This window comes from Tiliqua scincoides, chromosome 6 (assembly GCF_035046505.1).
Source record: "Tiliqua scincoides isolate rTilSci1 chromosome 6, rTilSci1.hap2, whole genome shotgun sequence".
Classification (NCBI taxonomy): Eukaryota; Metazoa; Chordata; class Lepidosauria; order Squamata; family Scincidae; genus Tiliqua; species Tiliqua scincoides.
Genome location: NC_089826.1, coordinates 51,929,135 through 51,952,374, shown reverse-complemented (window position 1 = coordinate 51,952,374; position 23,240 = coordinate 51,929,135). Strand labels below are relative to the sequence as shown.

The 23,240-nt window shown below is 43.6% G+C and overlaps 1 protein-coding gene across 5 annotated transcripts in view; it reads left to right on the top strand.

Moving 5' to 3' along the window:
• The window catches only part of LOC136655967 (probable ATP-dependent RNA helicase DDX60), a 91,748-nt gene that overhangs the window by 2,102 nt on the left and 66,406 nt on the right, over positions 1 to 23,240 (top strand). For all 5 annotated transcript variants that reach the window (XM_066632733.1, XM_066632734.1, XM_066632731.1 and 2 more), the window contains exons 2-11: positions 257 to 575; positions 682 to 751; positions 3,622 to 3,799; positions 5,183 to 5,524; positions 8,134 to 8,253; positions 12,085 to 12,258; positions 14,215 to 14,373; positions 16,421 to 16,562; positions 19,379 to 19,534; positions 21,281 to 21,380. In XM_066632733.1, coding sequence (XP_066488830.1) covers positions 338 to 575; positions 682 to 751; positions 3,622 to 3,799; positions 5,183 to 5,524; positions 8,134 to 8,253; positions 12,085 to 12,258; positions 14,215 to 14,373; positions 16,421 to 16,562; positions 19,379 to 19,534; positions 21,281 to 21,380 — 1,679 coding nt within the window. In that variant the 5' untranslated portion in view covers positions 257 to 337. The remainder of the gene's footprint in view (positions 1 to 256; positions 576 to 681; positions 752 to 3,621; positions 3,800 to 5,182; positions 5,525 to 8,133; positions 8,254 to 12,084; positions 12,259 to 14,214; positions 14,374 to 16,420; positions 16,563 to 19,378; positions 19,535 to 21,280; positions 21,381 to 23,240) is intronic.

Below are 23,240 nucleotides of genomic sequence, written 5' to 3'. Positions count from 1 at the left end.
AAGTTGGATAGGATTGGGTCCTAATTCTCTCCCCAATCCCTTCAAATTCCCCCCCCCAAATATTGATTCTCTATCATAGTCCTCCTTTCAAAAATTAATTCTCCCAAAATTAATTTTTCTTTTCAAAATCCATTCTCCCCTCTTGTATAAATCACTTTTGCCTTATGCTCCTCTAAATCCTTTTTCAAAATCCATTCTCCCCTCTTCCATCTGCAATGTATTTAATATATAAATTTATTAATTTTCCTGCCCTCAGCACAGTGGAAGATATATGATGTGGTCCTCATGCTGAAATGTTTGGAGACCCCTGTTCTTGAGATTACAAGGAGCATCTGCTATGGCTGCTGCTGAAACAGATTCCGAAGAAGAGTTTAATGAGAAAGGAAGCTACAGTGACAGCAGTGATTCTGATTTTGACAAGAATGAAGTGGAAAACGATTTCCTAGGAGATGCAACTCTGCCAAACTATGATGACTCTTCAGAGATGCAGAACGTGGAAGGAATTCAACAGAGTTTTGTAGCATGGAAAGAAGTTCAAGAAGAACTTGATGAAACATGCTGCCCCCAGGATCCTGGTGAGCAGCAATTGTTTACATGAATGTATTTAATATGTAGTGATAGTATATGGTGATTTTTTACCATATTTACAATTAAATTCTTGGTCGCATCTTTACATTTTAGGGCTAATAAAAAGTCAAACAATTCTGAAGAAATTATCAGTCTTTATTTGGAGATTCTTATCTGAAGCCAAGTAAGTATAGGGATTCATTTATATAAATATAATTTTTAAGGGAAGAGATCCTCCCCAAATCCTCTATCTGCAATTTTCCAACACAAATATACTGTAAAATGTCAATTGATACTGTGCAATAAAATTTGCAGAACCTGATGTCGTGAAAATAGTGATGGACAAATTCCCATTAGGCCATCTTGAAATTCAACAGATTTATTCAGGCTTTCATACATATAGTTTCTCCTAGTAAACTAGAAAAAACAAAACTAGTGGGTAAAGTATTCCAGCCTCCCCTTCCCAAGAGGGATGGGGAAACATTAATTTGTGAAAGTGAAATGAGAAACCAGTTGCAGGGAGGGCTTACTCAGGATGCTCTCCATGTGCTCAGGAGCATTAATTCTTACCAGGGACCATGTGGTTTGCAGTTCCTATTGTCTCCCTAGTTGAAGTCCACATCCCTAATTAAACGCATCCTGTGCAAATGACCAGTTTCTACTCACATATGTTTTAGAACCTTTCTCTGGATTACAAAACCCTGGATTGCAAAACTCTGTGAAAAGATAATACGCAGGTGTCCCCTGGTGTCCATGGATCCGGTTACCCTCAGGCCCCGCACCCATTACCTTCATTTATTTTCATACCACTTGCATGAAGCAATTACGTATCTTGCTTTAACCAAATGCTATCAGCTTCCTGCTTATAGATGGGTAAGCAGGCAAGCAACCTGCAGGCTACAGCAGAGGCTACAGCAATCAAACAGGAAGCAGGAAGATCACACTAATCTCCACTCTAGCCTCCAGGCTGCTGGCCTGCTTGTCTATAAGCAGAAAGCATATATGTTGTGTTTGGTTAAAGCCAGAGACATTTTTACTTTGCAATGTTATGAAAAGAAATGAAGGTTGTAGGAGTAAGGGGATGCAGACATAGCATGAGATTTTGAGTTCTCTGTATCTTCAGTTTCCAGTATGGGGGGGGGGAGGAGGAACACATTCCATGTGGTTACCAGGGGGCACTTGTATATAGCAATTCTAATGATTGTTACAACTGAAAGAATTGTCATTGTAATTGTGGGAGCTGCTGTTAACTACAGCTATGATCACATTTTGATATGTGAGGGCAGACCTGGGAAAGGATGGGACTGCTCACCTGCACTGAAAGCATATTGTGTGAACTGACCTTTTTTACATGTAAGAAATAGAAAAAGCATGTGTAGCAAATACATTTGAAATCCTCTCCTGGTTTAAGAATGGTATGGGAACTGAGCTCCAGTTGAGCTCAGATCAGGGGTCATGGCAGCCACAATAAAATTCTTTGCTGCCTGTGAACTGGGCAGACAGCTGGAAGAGGTATCCAGAAGTACACCAGACTGGAAGTGGTCCTAAGTCTAGCTGTCTGTGATACCTAATGGGCAGCCCAATCCTATCTAAATGCCCCAGCGCTGATACAGTGGCACTGGCATGGTCTACACTGCAGTAGCAGGCAGAAAGTGTCCTTGAGGAAAGGGACATTTGTCCCCTAGCATTGGCTATATACGTAGCTGGTGCTAGTCTGCGTTGATCTGTGTTGCCATTTCAGGCCTGGGAAGGGGGATAGGATACGGTGTGCTCTGGCATTGCTGATCCTGCCCTCTCTAAGGTCTGATCAGTCCACCTCCACCCCTATTACTACCCTTCCTCTGCTCTGTTACACTCCTACCCACCCTTCCTCCACCACTGCACTGCTCGTTGCACAGGAACCCACCTGCTCCTGTGGGCGTTTCTCTTTTCATTAGTATCAGTGGGAAGAATTTGGCCTTCCTGTTGGTCCTACTATCTTGTGCTCTATCACAACTTGCTTTACATCATATTTACGACAGGCTGCTTCGGTGGAGTGTACCTTCCACCAGTACAGAGGTTGGATAGGAGTGGGCAATGAGTCATGCTGTGTCAGCAATAGTCCAGAAAGTTTCAGAAATCAAATATACTTTGTCTTGCAACATACTTCTTACGCCCGCCCCAAAACCCTTTTCTCTTCCTCTTTTGTTGGAGAAAGTCATTTTTCTAGTGAAGTCCAAGTGGCTGTTCAACAGTGTTCAGACAATACGCACCAGTTGGCTCATTAAACATATGGGTGTGCGTGTCTCCTTCTTTGCTAGCACCTCATCACACAGGTGTGGGTGTGGTTTGTTTGTGGTTTGTTCCCTTGTGTTATTACCTGCCAAAGTGTGTGCATGCATGTGTCTATCCATACTTCTTCTGCAGTGCATTTAAGGGACTGGTTCATAGTGCCAACCAAACAAGCTCTATCTGTTCCCTTGTGTTATCCTCCCACCTGCAAGTCTTCAACCTTCTTCTCCATTTTGGCTTTCTAATGTCCTCTACCTTCCAAACTATACACCTGGTCTCAACCCATTGCCTGTTTTCTGAACTTTTAATTACACTGTCTGGTTCGCTCCCTCCCCCCTGCAACACCCTTTGCCCTCATGGCAGTCTAACTGTGCTGTGATTTATGAACTGCCTGCTTGCATTTTGACTCTCATAGATTTCCCTACAAATAAGATCCTGTGTTAGGCCCAATTCAGATATTACAAAAGAATGAGAAATTTCAAAAGTGAACCACTTTTGTGTTTTCATACCTTCCTTGTTGTAATGGCAAAATCAGTTCTTGGGTTAGATTGCATTTCAAAGGTTGAGGTTTTGGGGGAAAGTTCATTACATTTAGAGACTGGAGGTTCACGTAGGGAGATAAGAACTAATCTAAAAGAAGCAAGATTAATTTTTGAAGTAGGCTGAACTGCTGCATCGTAGATTATATTTTGTAATAATAAATTACACCTTTTAGAAATAAAATTATCTCTTCCTTACCTTTCAGTGTGTGTATGTATTTATTAAATGTTACTTTCCTTTTAGATATGTCAGCATATTGAATGACTTTGTAGAATCCGAATTTTTTGTGATTGATGGGGATTCACTACTTCTCAGATACTTATGTGATCAAGAACCATATTTGACCTTTGTTTACTCAGTGGAATGTTTTTTGAACAATTTCATTAAAAAAGGAGCAAAGTTTGTCATTGTGTTCTTCAAGGTATGATAATAAATGTCCTATGATATAGGAATTCTTGGATTTAATTTTTGAAAATATATCTGTACTAATTATGAGTTTGGTTATGCTTTATGATCCATGGAATGGACTGGGATATCATCAGAGGTTAGTCAGGCTAAACACCAGCTAAATGTTCATGACCATTAGAGGCCCACAGGCTGGGTCACCACTGAAACCTCAGTACTAATGGCAGTTCTAGTGCCCAATGTACCATTGGGGTGGATTAGAGGTCCAGTGCAGGGCTTTGCCCCAGGACCCTTGTAAACTTGATTCCAGTACTGGAAATGCCCACTGATATCCCACTACCCCTGTAGAAAGCAGACTACTCCCTACTTAAACATATCCTATCTGTGCATAAAGCAATTGCAAGTCGTTTGTGGGCAGCTCAGTCCTAACCTGTGTTGGCCTGTGCCATATCCAGCACAGGTTAGGAAGCACCCTTACAACAATGGGCAAATCACTGATGCAGATCCGAACAACCAGGTGTAATGCTGGGCTGCTTGGGACAGGGCTTAGGATCTGGCCTAAGTTCTTGAGGCTGGTACCACCCCTTCCCGGGCTGAATCCACCCACCAGCCCACCTGTTGCCCACCCTCCCCCATCCTAAAATGTTTCGCTCTCTTCAAACCCCCACGCCAGTCTCCCAAGACTGGTGCAAACATACCTTCCAGGGCTAGTGTGGAGATTGGATTTTGCCTCAGTGGGCTGGCGTACATCCTTGCACTGGCCCAGCCAACTCATGAGGAGGTGCAAACATGCCTTACAGCACATTTGAGACACTCCTGGGCTGGCACGAGGGACTTGCACCAGCCCAACAGCTTCTCTGGATTGTACCCTCATTGTGTTAGGACAACAGATAGCAAATATTAACACCAGGAAGGAATATGTGAGTCTCAGACACCCCCAAGTTATTTCTATGTAAACCAGCACCCAGGAATAGGAATAGGATGAAAGGATAGCAACAGGATACAGATATCTTGTTACCTTATGTGCTCCCTAGTGGCATCTAGTGGTTCACTGTGTGATACAGGAACATGGACTGGATAGGTCTTTGACCTGATCCAGCAGGGCTCTTTTTATACTCTTATGCCCCTTTCTGCCCACCCACTGCCCCTGGGACATCTGGGATTGCTACTGTTGTGTAGCCACCACTGCTGTTCATTGTTCTGACTGGGGCCTCGTTGTGTGCTACAGTGGATCACATTTTGCAAAGCGGGAAAGGCCGCTGCGCCACAGGAATGTGAGTTTCAATGGTGCAGTGGTCTGTGAGGATTGGGCCCTCAATTAAAGTTCATTATAGAGAATGAAAAACTCATAATGTTTTCAGTTTTCCAGGCATAATTTCATTTTGTTTGTTTTCTACAGGATATAGAACAGATCTATTTCAATTTCCCTGATGTACTTTTCCTACGTACTTTGTTAATTCAACACTTGGAGCATAACACTGATGTCATTCTTCATACAGAGTTCTCTAATTGTTTGTCACCAGAATGGCAGGTTTTCCTCAAGGAAAGTTATCCTTATTTTATTATAATTTCTGATGATGGACTGACCTCCTTACAGACAAACTACCTCAATATATTCCTTAGTCATTCTTTGTCAAAAAAACTCAATGTGGTACTCACATCAGGAGATTCATCCGATGAACTTAGGGTTTATGCCTATCATGTTCAGAGCAAGTATGTGCACAGAGAATTTTATGGACAGGTATGTTTCATCATTTCTTACCTGTGAATTGCTTGTAATTAGATAAATTGTAACTTCAGTATACGGATGATTGATGCAGCAAATGGCTCTATCAAGACTTTCTTGAGGTTCTGCTGGTCAAAAAATGCAGGGGTCAAAGGAAAGATGTCTAACTTGAGGTAGTAGGGAGACAGGAAACAGGCAGCAGACAAGATTGAACTATATGTAACCCCAAGCACATAAAGGAGTCTTTTAGTTTTTGTTTTAACACATTTGTATTTGTATTTGTATTGGCAACCTTCAGTCTCGAAAGACTATGGTATCGCGCTCTGAAAGGTGGTTCTGGCACAGCGTCTAGTGTGGCTGAAAAGGCCAATCCAGGAGTGACAATCCCTTCCACACCGGGAGCAAGTGCAGTCTGTCCCTGGTCTGTCTCCCTGGCTATGGGCCTTCCTTCTTTGCCTCTTTGCCTCAGACTGTTGGCAAAGTGTCTCTTCAAACTGGGAAAGGCCATGCTGCACAGCCTGCCTCCACGCGGGCCACTCAGAGGCCAGGGTTTCCCACTTGTTGAGGTCCATCCCACAAAATGGGCTAAAAATATGTTGGATGGGAAATTTAATTCTTCATCCCCACCATAGTTCTCATCCAGATCATACACCTCCACACTATTTTTAATGAGGAAAACCAATGGGTGCTTTTTTCTTTATTACAAATAGTGCAGGAGGGGGCTGTAAGTTGGATCAGAACTGAACCACTAGCACTATAAAACCCCCTACCTCCCCGCTGTGGTTTCAACCCATTTGGTATTGTACCCTGCCCCCCCTCCCTGCATGCCACTTGCTCAAGTAAAGCAAAAGCCAAAAGTTTCACTTTGACTTTAGGATCATGTCTAGTTTGGGAACTTTCAGCGCAATCCTAACTGCATGTTAGGCTGACACACGGGACTTGTGCCAGCCTAGGAGGGTTGCAAATGTGCCGTAAAGCATGTTTGTGCCTCCTCAGGAGGAAGCTGCACCAGTGCATGGAGGTGCGCTGGAGCATGGAGGCTGCATCCAGCCTCCGTGGCAGCTTCACCCAGGTAAGTTGCATTGGCCAAGGTTGGCTGATGCAGGGGTCGGGGGTGGGGTGGGGAGGAGGCATTCCCGAGCAGTAAGGGGCAACTTCAAGCCGCTCCACTCTCCTCGGACTTGTGCCACCTCAGGAAGTGGCACAAGTCCAAGGAGACCCATAGGGGCTGCAGGGGCTTACCTGGAGGTAATGGAAAGAGTTTCCCCTTACCTCTGGCTGAGCCAGTTTGGGCATCTATCCTGCGCTGGATAAAGTGCAAGCTTCTTGACTTGCATGTTCCAGCGCAAGATAGGATTGCACCCTTAATTGTTGGACTAATTCCCTGTTCGGTTTTGAAAGATAAAAGGGAAATAAAATCCCTCTTTTGGGAAAGGAAGAGAAAAAAATTAGTATCCTCTTCTCTACCATATCCCAAGTCTACCAAATCTGTCCTTTCTGAATGCTGCCTTACATGACAAGGTTCTCCATCACCAGTTTCTGTTACAACATGTCATATTAAACTGAGAAAAACAAAGTTTTATCCCTTGCTCTTGAGTCATCCCCCAGAAAAATCATGATCAGGTGATCAGAATCACCCGTTCCAAAAATTAGTTTTAAATAGCAGGCCTGAGTGCATGGGTGATTGACTATCATATCATTGCCAAGATGACTGAACAAATTTTAAAGATCTTTTAGAGATATCCTTACTGTTGCATATACATGTTATGCTCAACTTCATAAGGTAATTTGTTGATGCTAAGATACTTTTATGCGTTTTCTCTAAATCATTGTCAAAGAGGTACAGGGCATTGGAGGTGAACGTTGGGGGTGAACGTTGGGTGTCCCATTAGCTGAGGCCTCAGGGGGACCACAGGGAGGGGTTTAGTTGCACCCGAATTCTCTGCTGGTTGGGCAGTATAATTTGTTTCAGATAAGGCAGAAGTATCACTTTGCTTGCAAGGTGGTTTATCTGTCTCTTTTGCTACTATATCTCAAGGTGGGGAAACTGACATCCTGTCATCACTGGCCAGGCTTTTAATCTCAGCCCTGGCCTCACAGGCCCCAGAAGCTACCCCACCCACTTCCTTTCATAATGACTCTGCCCATTTGGCGCTGCCCTGACCCATCTGGTGGCAAGTTTCCTCCACTGCTCCTTAGAGATGCGGCTCTGGTTTCAGGGCCTCCACTGGACCTTGAGTGGCCCTCTCTGTGTTGGAGCAGGGCTCCACACTTGAAATTGAACCTGAAAATTCCTTGGCTGAGTTGTGAGTCTGGAGTATGACTGCATGCCCCTTTGGGCCTAACATGAGCCAAATGGGAAAATTATGGCACTGAATCTGAGCTGCAGAGCACAGTGTGGCCTCGTTAAGCCTCACTTAGGCAAGCACTGCCATTTTTGTTGGGCAGTAGATTTGGACTTAGACAATCATATTTCAGGCAATCATAAACATAATTGTGCCTTTCTTTCCTAGTTGTTGGATAGATTGTTGCAGTTCAGTGAAGATCTTTGTTAGCTCTTACACTTACCAACGGCTTAGAAAATTTCTTGTCTCAATAATGATGTAATTTTCATTTTCATTTAGCATGAAAAGGATCTTCAAAGTGCTTGTGGATCTGTTCTCCAGTATGTAGCAAAATTACAGGATACAGAATTAAGGCTATATAAACATCTTAAGTTCAACTTAATAATGATGCGCAAGGAGGTAACTATTAACTATTTTACAGTCATATTCTTTCTCCTTGGAAGGATAAATCCCAAGATGTGAACAGGCTATCTATAGTGTAAATCTATGCATGTTTACTCAGAAGTAAGTCTAATTGAGTTTAATGGAACTCTCTAGTAAAGATGTGTAGGTCTGCAGCCTTCAGAGGATTGTGGTCCATCACTTTTTCATCAGATTCTTACCTGTCCTGGATAATTAAATCTGCAAGGATGGGACAGATATTTGGGTGCCTGAGGTGATGAATACCTCCTTCAGAAAGGGAGTGGTTCCTTCATTGTTGAAGGAGGCAGTAGTTTGTCCCTCCTTAAGAACATAAGAACATAAGAACAGCCCCACTGGATCAGGCCACAGTCCCATCTAGTCCAGCTTCCTGTATCTCACAGCGGCCCACCAAATGCCCCAGGGAGCACACCAGATAATAAGAGACGTCATTCTGGTGCCCTCCCTTGCATCTGGCATTCTGACATAACCCATTTCTAAAATCAGGAGGTTGCACATACACATCATGGCTTGTACCCCGTAATGGATTTTTCCTCAAGAAACTTGTCCAATCCCCTTTTAAAGGCGTCTAGGCTAGACGCCAGCACCACATCCTGTGGCAAGGAGTTCCACAGACCGACCAAATGCTGAGTAAAGAAATATTTTCTTTTGTCTGTCCTAACCCGCCCAACACTCAATTTTAGTGGATGTCCCCTGGTTCTGGTATTATGTGAGAGTGTAAAGAGCATCTCCCTATCCACTCTGTCCATCCCCTGCATAATTTTGTATGTCTCAATCGTGTCCCCCCTCAAGCGTCTCTTTTCTAGGCTGAAGAGGCCCAAACGCTGTAGCCTTTCTTCATAAGGAAAGTGCCCCAGCCCCGTAATCATCTTAGTCGCTCTCTTTTGCACCTTTTCCATTTCCACTATGTCTTTTTTGAGATGTGGCGACCAGAACTGGACACAATACTCCAGGTGTGGCCTTACCATAGATTTGTACAACGGCATTATAATATTAGCCGTTTTGTTTTCAATACCCTTCCTAATGATCCCAAGCATATAATTGGCCTTTTTCACTGCCGCCGCACATTGGGTCGACACTTTCATCGACCTGTCCACCACCACCCCAAGATCTCTCTCCTGATCTGTCACAGACAGCTCAGAACCCATCAGCCTATGTCTAAGGTTTTGATTTTTTGCCCCAATGTGCATGACTTTACACTTACTGACATTGAAGCGCATCTGCCATTTTGCTGCCCATTCTGCCAGTCTGGAGAGATCTTTCTGGAGCTCCTTACAATCACTTCTGGTCTTCACCACTCGGAAAAGTTTGGTGTTGTCTGCAAACTTAGCCACCTCACTGCTCAACCCTGTCTCCAGGTCATTTATGAAGTTGTTGAAAAGCACCGGTCCCAGGACAGATCCTTGGGGCACACCGCTTTTTACCTCTCTCCATTGTGAAAATTGCCCATTGACACCCACTCTCTGCTTCCTGGCCTCCAACCAGTTCTCAATCCATGAGAGGATTCTCTAATTCCCTGACTGTGGAGTTTTTTCAGTAGCCTTTGGTGAGGGACCGTGTCGAACGCCTTCTGAAAGTCCAGATAGATAATGTCCACGGGTTCTCCTACATCCACATGCCTGTTGACCTTTTCAAAGAATTCTATAAGGTTTGTGAGGCAAGACTTACCCTTACAGAAGCCATGCTGACTCTCCCTCAGCAAGGCCTGTTCGTCTATGTGTTTTGAGATCCTATCTTTGATGAGGCATTCCACCATCTTCTTAATACTTCTTAATTAAGAAAAAATACTTCTTAAATCAGGGCAAGCTATTATTCTAATTTCAAATTTACTTTTGTTTCAAATTTACCATTTTGTAACAAGGTCCTGGAAGAGGATTACTATATTTGAATCCATTCTAGTCAGCGTTCTGGCTTGGTATGGATTTGAAACTGCTTTAGTTGCTCTAGTTCAGTGGTTCTCAAACTTTTAGCACCAGGACTCACTTTTTAGAATGAGAATCTGTCAGGACCCACCAGAATGTGACATCATCAAGCAGGACAATTTTTAACAATCCTAGGCTGCAATCCTACCCACACTTACCCAGGAGAAAGTCCGATCTACTATCATTGTTAAAAGCATATACATAGCAGCTTGTTAAAAGTAGAGATCTGTAACATTTCCCCCCTGTGTTGTCACATATCATGGTAGCATCAAGTCTAATATATTAAAAATAAAATACTGAAATGAATGGGGACCACTGAAATGAATGGGGACCCACCTGAAATTGGCTCATGACCCACCTAGTGGGCCCTGACCCACAGTTTGAGAAACACTGCTCTAGTTGCTTGCACTTTATGATTTATGCTAGAAAAATATGACCCTGCACCCTGAAAATTATTCTCCTGGGTCTCTTTGGATATCATTAACCATGGTATGGTGGAGGCTCTCAGGGTTGAAATTGGGAGGCACAGGTTTATAGTATCTCTAGTATTGCCTGGATGTTAAAAAGTGCTGAGGACAAACTGGAGACCTGTAGTATCTATATTCCAATGGTCATATCCTCACTTGGCCCCAGAAAGTGAGGATATGACCATTGGAATATGGATACTACAGGTCTCCAGTCCACAACACTTTTTAATACCTTCATGAAACCACTGAGAGTGGTCGGTTGGAGGTTGGATTGAAGTGCCATCAGTATTCTAATGGCCCACAGCTCTACGTTTCATTTGAGGCATTTAATTCTAGTGAGATAGTGAGCAGCCGCGGACCTCCAAAATCCCGCACCCAGGGCAAAGCTCCGCGATGCTGCCCCTGTGGGTTATTGCCACCCCCCATGCAGAAATCCACCCCCCCTACTTACCAGAGGCTTGTGGAGCCTCAAACGACCTCCTCCCACATCAGAGAAACCTCTGTGAGGTTCCCCGGTGCTATAAACTGTGCTTCCGGCAAACTGGAAGCACAGTTTCCATCCCTGTCGGGCACCTCAAAGAGGCTTCTGCTGGGTCCTAGTGGCCAGCACCTGGGGCATTAGTCCCAGGGAAGTCTATGACAGGCACACAACTGATGGTGAACATTTGTAACCTGGATGAGAGCTTCAGAAAACTGAAGCTAAATCCAGATAAGATGAAGGTGATCTCTATCTGAAATGCTGATGCTTTGGATGAAAGAATTTTCTACCTATTCTGTGGGGTTGCACTTCCCCTGAATGATTGAGTATGCAGCCTGAGTGTGCTTCTGGATTTGACTTTGTTCTTAGATTCATAGAGCACAATCCTATGTTGTCTACTCAAAAGTAAGTCCCATTGTCTTCAGTGAGGCTTACACTCAGGAAAATGTGCATAGGATTGAAGCCTTTCTTGACCTATGGCCAGGAGCACCTTTTATCAGCTCTGGTTGCTTCCTTTCCCCTCTAATTCAGTTTAGTAGCAAACTGTAATTTGCTATTATATCTGAACCCGGAAAAATGGTCTGCAAACCATGGTTTGCCTGCAAAATAGGATTGTAAAGCATGGGTTCTCATGAACCATTGAACTGAATTTTAGGTTGGGAAGCAAATTATAGTTTATGCAATTCAGATAATTTATGCAAAAACAGCAAACTGGTTTTCTACTAAATTGGAAGAAAGAAGGAAAGCAGAGCAGACAATCAAAGAAGACAGTATGTGAGTATAGGGCTTGTTTGTGCAGTGCCAAACCATGGTTTGACATTACAACTGAAGGGGCCTCCAAATGGATATGTCCTTTTACTGTTTTCCTGTCTTAGCTACATATCATTCTGTGTGTCATTTCTGTAAAAGAAATACCATATATTAATACATTTTGTGATTATAGGTCTGTCAGGCTATATTGTTGCTTAAGGATTTGTGGCCAGAAGGAGCAGACATTAGGCGGGCGGTCTGTGTTCTTACATGTGCAACAGGCCTGAAAATTTACAAGAGCATGCTAGAAAAAGCAAAGGCCACAGAGAGAACGAAAGAAGAACATGGAGAGCAGTGCAATGAAAAGGTGTGAACTGTTTCTCTAATATTTGAAAGAGCCACTGTGAGTGGTGTTCCTGGTGGGGAGGGGGGCAAAAGGCTAACTTTGTCATGTGCAGGGATGCCTATGTAAAACACCCCTCCCCCTTGTCTTCAGAGCCAGTCATGGCTGCAAAAGTAAAGGCTTTTGTAGCTAGGACTGGGTTGTGAAGGCAAGGAGGAGGGGCGCTTTACGCACGTGTCCCTTTGCCTGAAAAAACTTAACATTTTGTCCCCCTTCCAGGAACGCTACTGGCTACTGTTTACAGTTGTCTAGAACTCATGCTTTTCTTCCCTCATGTTCATGGTCTAAAGGCTTTGGGGGAGGGGAAGCGGAGGCAGGGTGGGAAGCAGAGTGGTAGTAACATCCTGTCATATGGAAGAAGGGAATAATTTATTCTCAGCTGTCTCTGAAAGTAGAACTAGGGCAAATGGGTACAAACTGCAAGAGAGGAGATTTCAATTAGACCTCAGGAAAAATTTCCTGACGGTCAGGGCAGTTCGGCAGTGGAACAGATTGCTGAAAGAGGTGGTGGACTCTCCCTCACTGGAGATATTCAGGCAGAGGCTCGACAAGCACCTGTTGGAGATGCTCTAAGAGGATTTCCTGCCTGAGGCAGGGGGTTGGACTAGATGACCTGTTAGGCCCCTTCCAACTCTGTGATCCCTTTGAGATGAAATATGGGACTGGTAAAAGAATTAATCCAGGACTAGATTGGCAGAGAAAGCCAGAATGATTTTGTTACACTGAAGGAGAGATGGGGCTGAATCACCTAGGAAGGTAACTTTCCAAAAATGAAATCACAGAGGAAAAAGAATACAGTAATAAGTTTTGAAGAGATTTTTGCCGATCCATTTAAAGAAATGGAGAGAAAGCAGTGCGGTGATTTATCTTCTGTTGATGGGATTTTTCTCCTTTGAATTCCAAATTACTCAGGCCTACTTTTTGTGTCAATTACAGGTAGTTGATTATGGTTTATTTAAGTTGTGTGTGTTCTTGTATGAACTGCCCTGCCTCCTCCCTGACACACTCATTTGAGGTGTGTCTTTTAAGGATTTAGAACAGGGCCCATCCATGAGGTTGTTGTCTCAGGCAGCGGATTTGTTGGGGGCACCCATTTCAATCTGCTTACTTGCCTCAACTCTTCTTCCTCCTCCCACCTTGTCCCATCACCTGGTGGGAGGGAGGAATAGCATTTGGTAAACTACCTCAGTTGTCAGGTAGTTTTCTCCTGGTCCTGCTGGAGAAGCAGAATACATTTGAGTAGTGATGGAAGCCAATGTTGAAGCTTTCATTTGAGTGCATTGAATAGCCAAGATAGCCAGGGTTCCCCGTGTCTCTGCAAGTCTAAAAATAACTATTGCCACTCACTTCTGGTTTTGCAATGGCAAACCGGAAGTGGGTTGCAATAGTTATTTTTAGATTTGTAGAGGCATGGGGAGCCCTGCGGAGGGATCTGCGGGGCTGCCTGTAACCCCCTCCCTGGAGGGGTAAGTTTAAAGAAAAAAACAAAACCGTGTCCCTGTCAGTGGCACAATCCTGGAGATTGTGTTGTTCCTTCCCCCTCCTCCACAAGTACTTACCTCAGTTCCCAGACTCCCTCTTGAGTTTGGAAACCACTGCCTTAGTTCCTTTTAAGAACTAATAAGGTTGAACAGGAATTTTTACATTAGCACATTATATAGTGATATAGCAATTTTTCATTTTGTAGTTACCAAAAGCTGGTATTGCTGTGGCAGCAAAAAATTATTCTTGTTACATCCTTCTTTTGACATTCAACTGTGGACTCTGAATATACCTCTACTCCAAAGTTGATAGAGTTGATTTAAATACTAAAATGATCATTCATATTAACAATGAAAAAATAATTATAAAATGATATTATTCCAAATCCAGCTCAGAACTTAGAAATGCAACTTGAAATACCTTGTTTTGTCACAACAGAACAAGACTGAAGCATTAACCCTTGAAGAAGTAGCAGATGTTTGTAGAATACAGTGCCTCACTGTGGCTTTTCTTTGTAACTTGCCACTCTCACAACGAGCTCAAATCAGAGTCATCAAATCTTTCTGGACTGCCCAAGCATTGCCACTGATAAAGCTGGTATGTCAACTACAATTTAATTTCCAGTGGATTCGGTAATGTACCTGCCCATTTCCCCTTTTTTGTTTGTTGGAAAATGTCGTTGAAGTAATAGGGATGAAATGATATTAGATAAACATATAGGAAAGTTCTGTTCTGTTTCAAACTGAGAGCAATTTCACACATTGCAGAAAACCTGCACAATTTGTGACCCTGGAAGCTGAACAGTAACATGGCATTCCAGCAGCTTGATAACTGTCTTGTTTTAGCTGACTGCTAGTGACTGCAAAAACTGAGAGGTTGATCTGGCTACAATGCCTGGTTGAATAGGTTATAAGGTACACAGGTCTGCATTACATATAAATATGGGGGGGGGGGCGAAGAAAGCATAAGTAACTTCCCTTCCACTTCCCAACCTCTGTAATGTCCAGAGCAGACAATAATAAATTTTTCCTGTAGTGAGACTCCCATGGTTGTTGTTATACAGAAAACACAAAAGAAAAAGCCATGCTTCCTTTACCTCTGTTTTTTATAGCATGTTAACAAGCATGATTCTGGGTTGCTTTCACTTGAGCTGTCACTTATATGAAATGGGCAGCCCGATCTTGAACTGCTCAGCGCCCAGAGGAGCGGCTGTGCTGAAATGGCTACCACTGCATCCTATGGCCACCAGGCAGCCATCACAGCTCTTCAGGAGAAGGGAACATTCCTAAGGGAATTCCTTAGCCGGTGCAGAGTAAGCAGTGCCATGTCAGGCCGGGAGGCCTGATGCGGGGCTCTGGTGCTGGGGGAGTACAGCTCCGCTGGTCCCACTCCCCTCCTACCCCTCTCCTTCCCCTCATTCCAGAATGCCTCCTCCTGCCCTGATGTACCGCTCTGCCATCTGGAGGACGGTATGCAACTGGCCTCTGCCTGGCGCTGGCACAGTGCAGACTCACGCTGAGCCAGCTCTGGTGCCAGCCCAGTGGTGAGTGTTGCAGGTGTGCTTTACAACACGTTTGTGACACTCAGTGCTGGTGCTGGGCCAGTGCTGCTGGCCTTATAGAACCGGTTCCTTAATCACACCATGTACTGGACGCTACATGATAGAGATTTGAGTTGATATTGATGTGTTGAGCAGATGCTAAAAAATGAGTTAGTTTGTCTAGAATCTCTAGATTACATGTTCAGCCCACTTTCAGATGATTTTTCAAGACTCAGTAAGTTGCAGTTGGAAACATACAAAGCTGCCTGAAACTGAATCACAGCATTGGTCCCTTTAGCTTAGTATTGTCAGTGCTGACTGACAGGTACTCTCCAGGATTTCAAAGAGGATTTTTTTAAATTCAGTCTTATCTGGGGATTCAACCTGCAACATTCTGCATGCAAGACAGGTTCTCTACCACTGAGTTATAGCCCTCAGAGGTTGTGGTTCTGATCTGAGGCTCCACCAGGCTGGTTTTTAACCTCAAAGGACCACTTTCATTTATTTGCTATTCTAATCCTATACCTTAATGACAAGTTTAATGTAACATGTAGTTTGAATCTTGGAAATTCCAAAAGAGCAGTGTTGTGAGTTACCTCATTTCTAGAAAGCATGGAAAGGAGAAAGTCTGGTCTGTATCTTTCAGAACAGTGTTCTGTTGGAATATATAAATGAGCGTGCTGTGAGACAAGAAGGAGAAAGCCCCCTACTCTAACTTCCTCATGGGCAGTATCTTAGAGGACACGTACCTTGCAACTGAGAAAAAGGCAGATGGCAGGGAAGCAGTCCCTTGGTTGGAAGGATTGTACCATTATAGAGTTACCCAATTGCATGCTGCTTTCTCCAGTTTGCCCTAATGAGATGAATTCTCATGTTGCTTTCCCTGCTCCTAGCCACTTAAGGGGCCCTGCTGAAAGCACTGAAGGGCTTCAGAGGCCCACAGAGGGTTCAGAGTCTCCCCCAAAATCTAGAGGTAGCAGTGCTCTCTGCGTACCCGCCTAATATATTGGAATTTCCCTTATACCTGTTTGTATTTGCAATACACTTTGAAAGGCATAGATAAAACCACTTTGATACCTATAGTGCTGAGTTCCATTTCAACAGCTACAACGATGTGATTGGCTGGTTCTGAAACAGCTCAACATTACACATGACTGGAAATTGGATTTCACGTATCTGCCTGATTTACGAGATAACTTGTTGTGCATGAATCTCCTATATTACTATGAACTTGAATACCAAGCAGGTATGTATATTTTACTTAGATATTTTACTTAGACAGAATACTGGAAGATCTTTGGTAGGATTTCCTAAGATTTTGTTTGCTTGTTTTTTAGGTTTAAAGCATAATATAGGAACCTGTATGGGGCAAGTAGCAGTTCTGACGTACAGGGCTAGATTGAGAAAATAATGAAGGATGGGTTATACGTGCTTTTCTAGCATCACTCCCTTAATCCTATTCACAGTCAGGCAGCTGTTTTCCTGATTGAACAACTCAAAATGAATGCTGTACACACAGAGAAGATTCAGAAGTAGGTGATGAAAAGGATCAGGGAGTTGGAGCCTTTCAAGGAAAGGCTACAGTGTGTATGGCTTCTTAGTTTAGAAAAAAGTCTGCTAAGAGACAAACAGACACAACTGAGGCTTATAAAGTTATGCTTGGAGTGCAGAGAGAGGAGTTATTCAATGAAATTAATCAGAGACTTAGGACAGACAAAAGGAGGCACTTATTCATACAGCACATAATTAGTCTTGCGGGATTCATTGCTATAATTCTGAGGTATTCAATCTGTACATCCCGCCTCCCTAGTGACGTGTGGCTAGCCTCCAGGGGTGTCATCAGGCATTTCGGGGAGAGAGGTGGCCGCAGCTGCTCTGCTCTGCTCAGCTGCAGGTGCTGCCTCCTGACTTGCTGCTTTTCTGAGTCTGAGAACGAGGTGGGTGGGGCAGTGTGAAACATGGTGGGGGGAGTTGGGAGAGAAGACTTGCTGGGTAGGCAGAGGTGTCACATCTCATCATGGAGCACTCTCCATGTGCAACCTCGCCCCAAGGACTACATTTCCCAGTGTGTCCCTCGCCCTGGGCATCCTGGGATTGGTCAAGGCTGGGGGGGAGAGAAGAGTGCGGAGGTGCTGCATCTCATCAGCACAGGGGTGCCCCTGGCAGGCTTCAAACTGGGAGGGAAGAGTAAGTACAAGCAGTGCAGTGCTTTCCTCTGTTCCTAGTGGGGGAGGGGGTGTCCAAATGCCCCAGCCTGCATCCCTCCATCTTGCCTGGGGGGAACAGGAATCTGCATGGTGTGTGAGAAGCCCCCATCTACTTTGGGGAGAGTTGTAATCTTGCTGGGTGTGGCTGCAATCCTTTCCACACTTTCCTGGCAGTAAGCCCCATTGACTCAAATGGGGCTTACTTCTGAGTAGACCTATATAGGCTTGGGGTCTGTGTCAGCTTAACCCAGGATCTTCACATTTCTCTTTTTCCTCCCCCTCCAAAAAGGAGAAAAAAGCCACTCTTGATGGCTTTGTCTCCAAAAATTGATTAAAAATTAAAATCCCCATTTCTTTTTAGCCATTCCCCTTTTTCCTCCTGCCTCCTTTTGAGGGGGTGGGATACTCTGTTGGCTGCTATTGCAAGACAAAAGGCACAGTCCTAGCTAGGTCTACTCAGAAGTAAGTCCTATTGTGTTCAATGGGACTTACTCTCAGGAAAGTGGGGTTAGGATTCCAGCCAAACAGTCTCTGGGTCTCAGTTTGCATCAGTTTGCAATTAGCAGATGCACACAAAACAAAGTCTTCCCCTCCCCCGGCAGATTCATCACTTCCCCCCTCCCTTTCCAAAACCTCCGGGTGTGCTGCTATCAGGGCACAATCTACTCAGAAGTAAGTCCTATTCTGTTCAACGGGGCTTACTGTCAGGTAAATGTGGTTAGGATTGCAGCCTCAGAGTGCTGGCAGCCTTGTTTCTAGTGTATAATTATAACACCTTCATCCCCATTTTGGGGGTAACTGAGGTGAGGTGTTGTAATGGGGAGCCGTGGCCAATGGCTACAAGGATCAGGGGAGGCGCAAGCTGGAAAAGTTTGAGAACCACTGCTATAATTTGTGGTGATGGTCCACAAATAGTAGCCTGTGAGGTGACACAGCCCTAAGCAGTTCCAGCACAAATCTCACTTGGTGCTCTTGTGGAAGCCCTCAGCAATGATATAATCACCAGTGGAGGAGGTCAGCAGATTGGTGGCAAGGTGGCTCATTGGCCCTCAGCAGCAAAAGCTAAGAGCCAGCACTGGCCCATACAGGGGCTGCCTAGCCAGAGCAGAGGAGAAGGCAAGTCAAGGAGACAAGTGAGAAGGAGGGAGAAAGTGAGGATGCCAGCCTGGAGAAGAAAAGGGGATAGAGCTCAAGAGAGAAGGTAGAGAAGGGAAAGAGGAAGTCAGCAGAGGGAGGCAGAAGAGAAGAAAGGAAGCCTCAGGATGGATAGTGGGACAGAAGAGTCTGGAAATAAGAGAGAGGAAACTGAAAGGGAAGGGGGAAGGCAGCCAACCAGTCCTGAGAGGCACCAGAGTAGGGTCAAGCCCAGCAGTTTAACTCCCCTGGGCAACAGAATGCCTCAGCAAAAACTTCAGGTGCCCCTTCCTGCCCAATGGACACCCCAAAAGGCCTACACTGAAAGGGTGGAAGACTATGGGGCTAGAATGGCACCTGATAACTGGAACCTGTGTTTCCTTTGCTCAGCCCCCTAATCCTTCTGATGACTCAGGGCCTTCATCTGAGACCTCCCTCTTACCTCCCAACAAAAAACCCATGGCTAGGAGAAATAAGTGGCAAGGAAAGGTGAAGCAATCTGCTGTTATGCTTTAAACATAATAATATTATATTACCTATGTCAGTTTTGCGATGGCCCTAGAATGTAGCTCATTGACTTACATTGTATAATTAGGTTCATTTTACATTGTTCTTGCTTGCTTGCTTGCTTATGGCAACAGTTCGTTCATGAATGGAACCCTGTTGTAAGCTAAGGGCAACCTGTACTGTCATTGTAAAACATTCTTTCTTCTATGAGCAGGCTTAAAGTTAGACCTGGGAAAAGAAATTGAGAATGATTATCAGCATCTGTGGAATACTGCAACCTCATTAACGGGCCTGTCTGGTTTTGGAGATGCTTTTCCTGTGCGAAACACATCGACATTGTTCCTTCAAGAAAAGCAAACTTCAGTTAAAGGTATAAGCAAATTCTGAATTCTGAATATATTTGGCAGTGTGTTAACACAGTCATTTATTTCAACAAATGAAAAGATCCTACAGTATTTTCTTATCCTTTTACTGAAATCAGAGGCTTTAATCTTCCTACCTAAGGGTTCCTTTTTAGATTTACTAATCTCAAGTTACTATTAGTACTGATGTGGTGAATCCTGTTTGGGTCAGGCAGAGCGGATGGGTGAGAGAACTTCATTTAGGACAAGGAAGCACTGGCTGCAGGGAGACTTCTAGACCATTGATTACTTCATCCTGCATGATGTAGCCTAAAGATCTTGCCCACTTGTAATAATTCTATTTTAAAAATGAAATCATTTTGAATGCCCAGAAAGCTACCTCTTAAGCTGTTTCAGCCCAACATTGCGTATATGCAACAGGAACAAATATGTACACCTGTGGGCTGGGCAGAAGTGGGTTAATTCACTTTTATGTGATCAATTTAGACTCTGACACCACATGGCAAGAGGAACTGTACTTGCTATTAAGAGCCGAATCCTATCCCTCCCCTTCCCACTGTTGCAGCCATGCTGAAAATGAGTGAGCTGTATCCGGTGGGGTGGGGTGGAGGGGACAGATTAGGAGGCTTTGGAATTTAAATCCCAGTACCCCTCTGTAAACCTCTTGCTCTGCAGTGGGTCTACTCAGACCCGCACCCACTCTTTAGCTGGCCAAAGTCCAAGGAGAGAAGGTTCAAAATAAAGGTGAAAGGATTTAGCACACTCCATTGCCACTGGTTCTATCTCCTCGTGCAGCCTCCCCATGCCTCATTTCAGTCCCTCCTGACCCCTACTGCTGCCTTATCTTCTCTTGGGTAAGCATCTAGGGAGGTTCGCTGATGAATGGGGAGTGATGTTGCCACTTGTGGCCCTGAGTATCTGCAGGGGTTCTGTTCCTGGAATCCCTATAGATGCCGAAATTCGCACATAATTGAATCAGCGGATTTTGAGCCCCATAAAACTTCTGAAGGTGTCTGGAACTGTACTTTGGTCACCTTCAGAGGTTGTTCTGAGGCCCCTAGAGGCTGCACATATCTGTCCACACCCTCTGCAGGCCTCAGAATGCCCATTTTGGGCAAAAAAACACAATTTCCAGTTTCTCCTGGAAATGGGAAGTTATATTAATATGATTTTAGAAAGCAAGCTGAGGGCTAGGGAAGCCCTCAGTGTCTTCCCTGGTACTCAGAATGCCTTTTAAAGACATATAAATATCAATTCTGATTTCCATGAAGAACTGCAGGTTGCTTTTTTTTGCCTGAAACAGGCCTCAGAACACCTTCTGGAGGTAATTGAAGTACAGCTCTGGTTGCCTTCAGAGGGTCCAGGTGGGTTCTCCCCCATGGGTTCAGAACTTGCGGATTATAAAATCAAATATTATGAAATAGAAATTATCAAATTTGCTAATAACGAGGCCCGGCCTGTATACCTGAGGAACAGTACCCGTGTTATGTTTTATCTGTTTACTGTGCACATCTTGCCTAAAGGCCCATATGTTTGCCTTTAAATTACTACAATTTAAAATTTAACAGTGCTTACAGTTACTTACAGTTTGTACAGTACTTACAATATATGCAGAAACATACTATCCAGTATTTGATATAACTTTGAATTCCTTGTTATGCTGATATGTATGTTTATATGAACTGTAATAGAAAATATATGATTTATTTCATGTGGTTAATAAATATCACATTTTCAAATTCATAATTTTCAAGAGTGTGCAGATGTTCACAGTATTGGGCTGATTGCAGTGAAATCTCATATAGTGGAAGAATATGTTGGATCCATTTTGGAAGATCTACCTTTCTTAAGCAGGTATGTATGTTTGGATATGAATTTTGGTACTTCTAAGTTTTAGTGGCTGGACCGATAGCCTTTGTTGTTGTTTGCTTTCTCTTAGGCATTGTCAAAATGGAACGATAGCATTCTGCCTATCAGAGTGGATTGTACTTGAGTAGTTATTAAATATTATTGTGTATGATTTGATATCAAACATGCATATACCATCTTTCAAATAAAAAATAAAATTCAAAGTGCCTTCAGTTTAAAAACACAAAATGATTACAATTACAAAATAAGGACAGCAATTAAGAGATAGATAAAATACTAAAAACCCTTAGAAGCCTGATGGGAGAATAAAAAAGGGTGTGCTTGGTACTGAAAAGGCAACAGGCCAAGTGTCAACTCTCTGTGGGGAGAGAGTTCCATAAATGGGTGCCCCAATGGAAAATGCCCTTTCTCTTATTACCACCTGCTGTATCTCAGAGGATGGAGGCTCCCCCCGCCCCATCTCTGCCCCTGCCAGCCTCCCCCATCCCTGGAACGCCTCCTCCCCACCCCCCTCCCCACCCTCGCTTACCGTGCCGCAGCTCAGCGGTCCATGAGACTGCTGAGCCATGGAGGATGGGTGCCACCCCACGCTAGCTTGGCGCTAGCCCAGCCCCAGCGGGCGCTGGGCTAGCACGGGCAGTAGCCCAGCGGTGAGGTTCACAAACATGACTTACAGCACGTTTGCAACGTTGCGTGGTGGCACAAAGCTGCGGCACCGAGCCCAGGACTGGGCTCTAAGTTAGTGAAGATGTACAAAAGTATGTCATATAACTGTTGGAAATGTAAAGAACAGGAGGGATCTTTTTATCATATGTGGTGTACTAAAGCAAAAAGTACTGGATACAGCTACAGCTTATATTAAGAACAGATGTGCAAATGAAACGTGAAATCTTTTTGTTGGACATAAGAGCATAAGAACAGCCCCACTGGATCAGGCCACAGTCCCATCTAGTCCAGCTTCCTGTATCTCACAGCGGCCCACCAAATGCCCCAGGGAGCACACCAGATAACAAGAGACCTCATTCTGGTGCCCTCCCTTGCATCTGGCATTCTGACATAGCTCATTTCTAAAATCAGGAGGTTGCACATACACATCATGGCTTGTAACCTGTAATGGATTTTTCCTCCAGAAACTTGTCCAGAAAAGACATGATAGACGAATTTATGGAAAAAAGATTCAAAATTTTATTTTTATATAGGATAAGTATGGCTAGAATATTTTATGCACAATAGTGAAAAACTACAGATATTCCATTGATAGAAGAATTGTGGACGAAAGTTATGGACTTTGCAGAAATGGATTAACTTACACCCTTACTTAAAGAGAAATCCACAGAAAATTTTAGGAAGAACTGGAAATCATTAACTTTCTGCATGAGAGAGAGAATAATGAATTGTGGATTTGTAGATTAGATTGAAAAGGATAGAGAACATTAATCTGAAATAATAATCTGAAATGGAATAATGAAAAGATAAGAGGGGCTGTTACATCTGCTTCACATCTGCATTACATCTACTTTATATCTTAATAATCTAAATTTCCACCCATATATACATTTTATCTTCAATGTATATATGGATGGAAATTTAGATTATTAAGATATAAAGCAGATGTAATTAGAACATTCGACTTCCCTGTGCTAAACCATTAAAGGTATTTTTTTACTTTTTAATGAATCCTTAATGATGTTGTGTTTTTCTTTCTTCTTTTATTGTCTCTTTTTTCTTTTTAATATATAAATAAATAGAACACAACAAAAAAATTTATCCAAGGTGTCTACAATAACACAATAAAATAGAAACATTAGCGGATAAAATTGGGCTGTGAATCTCTAATTTGTTATA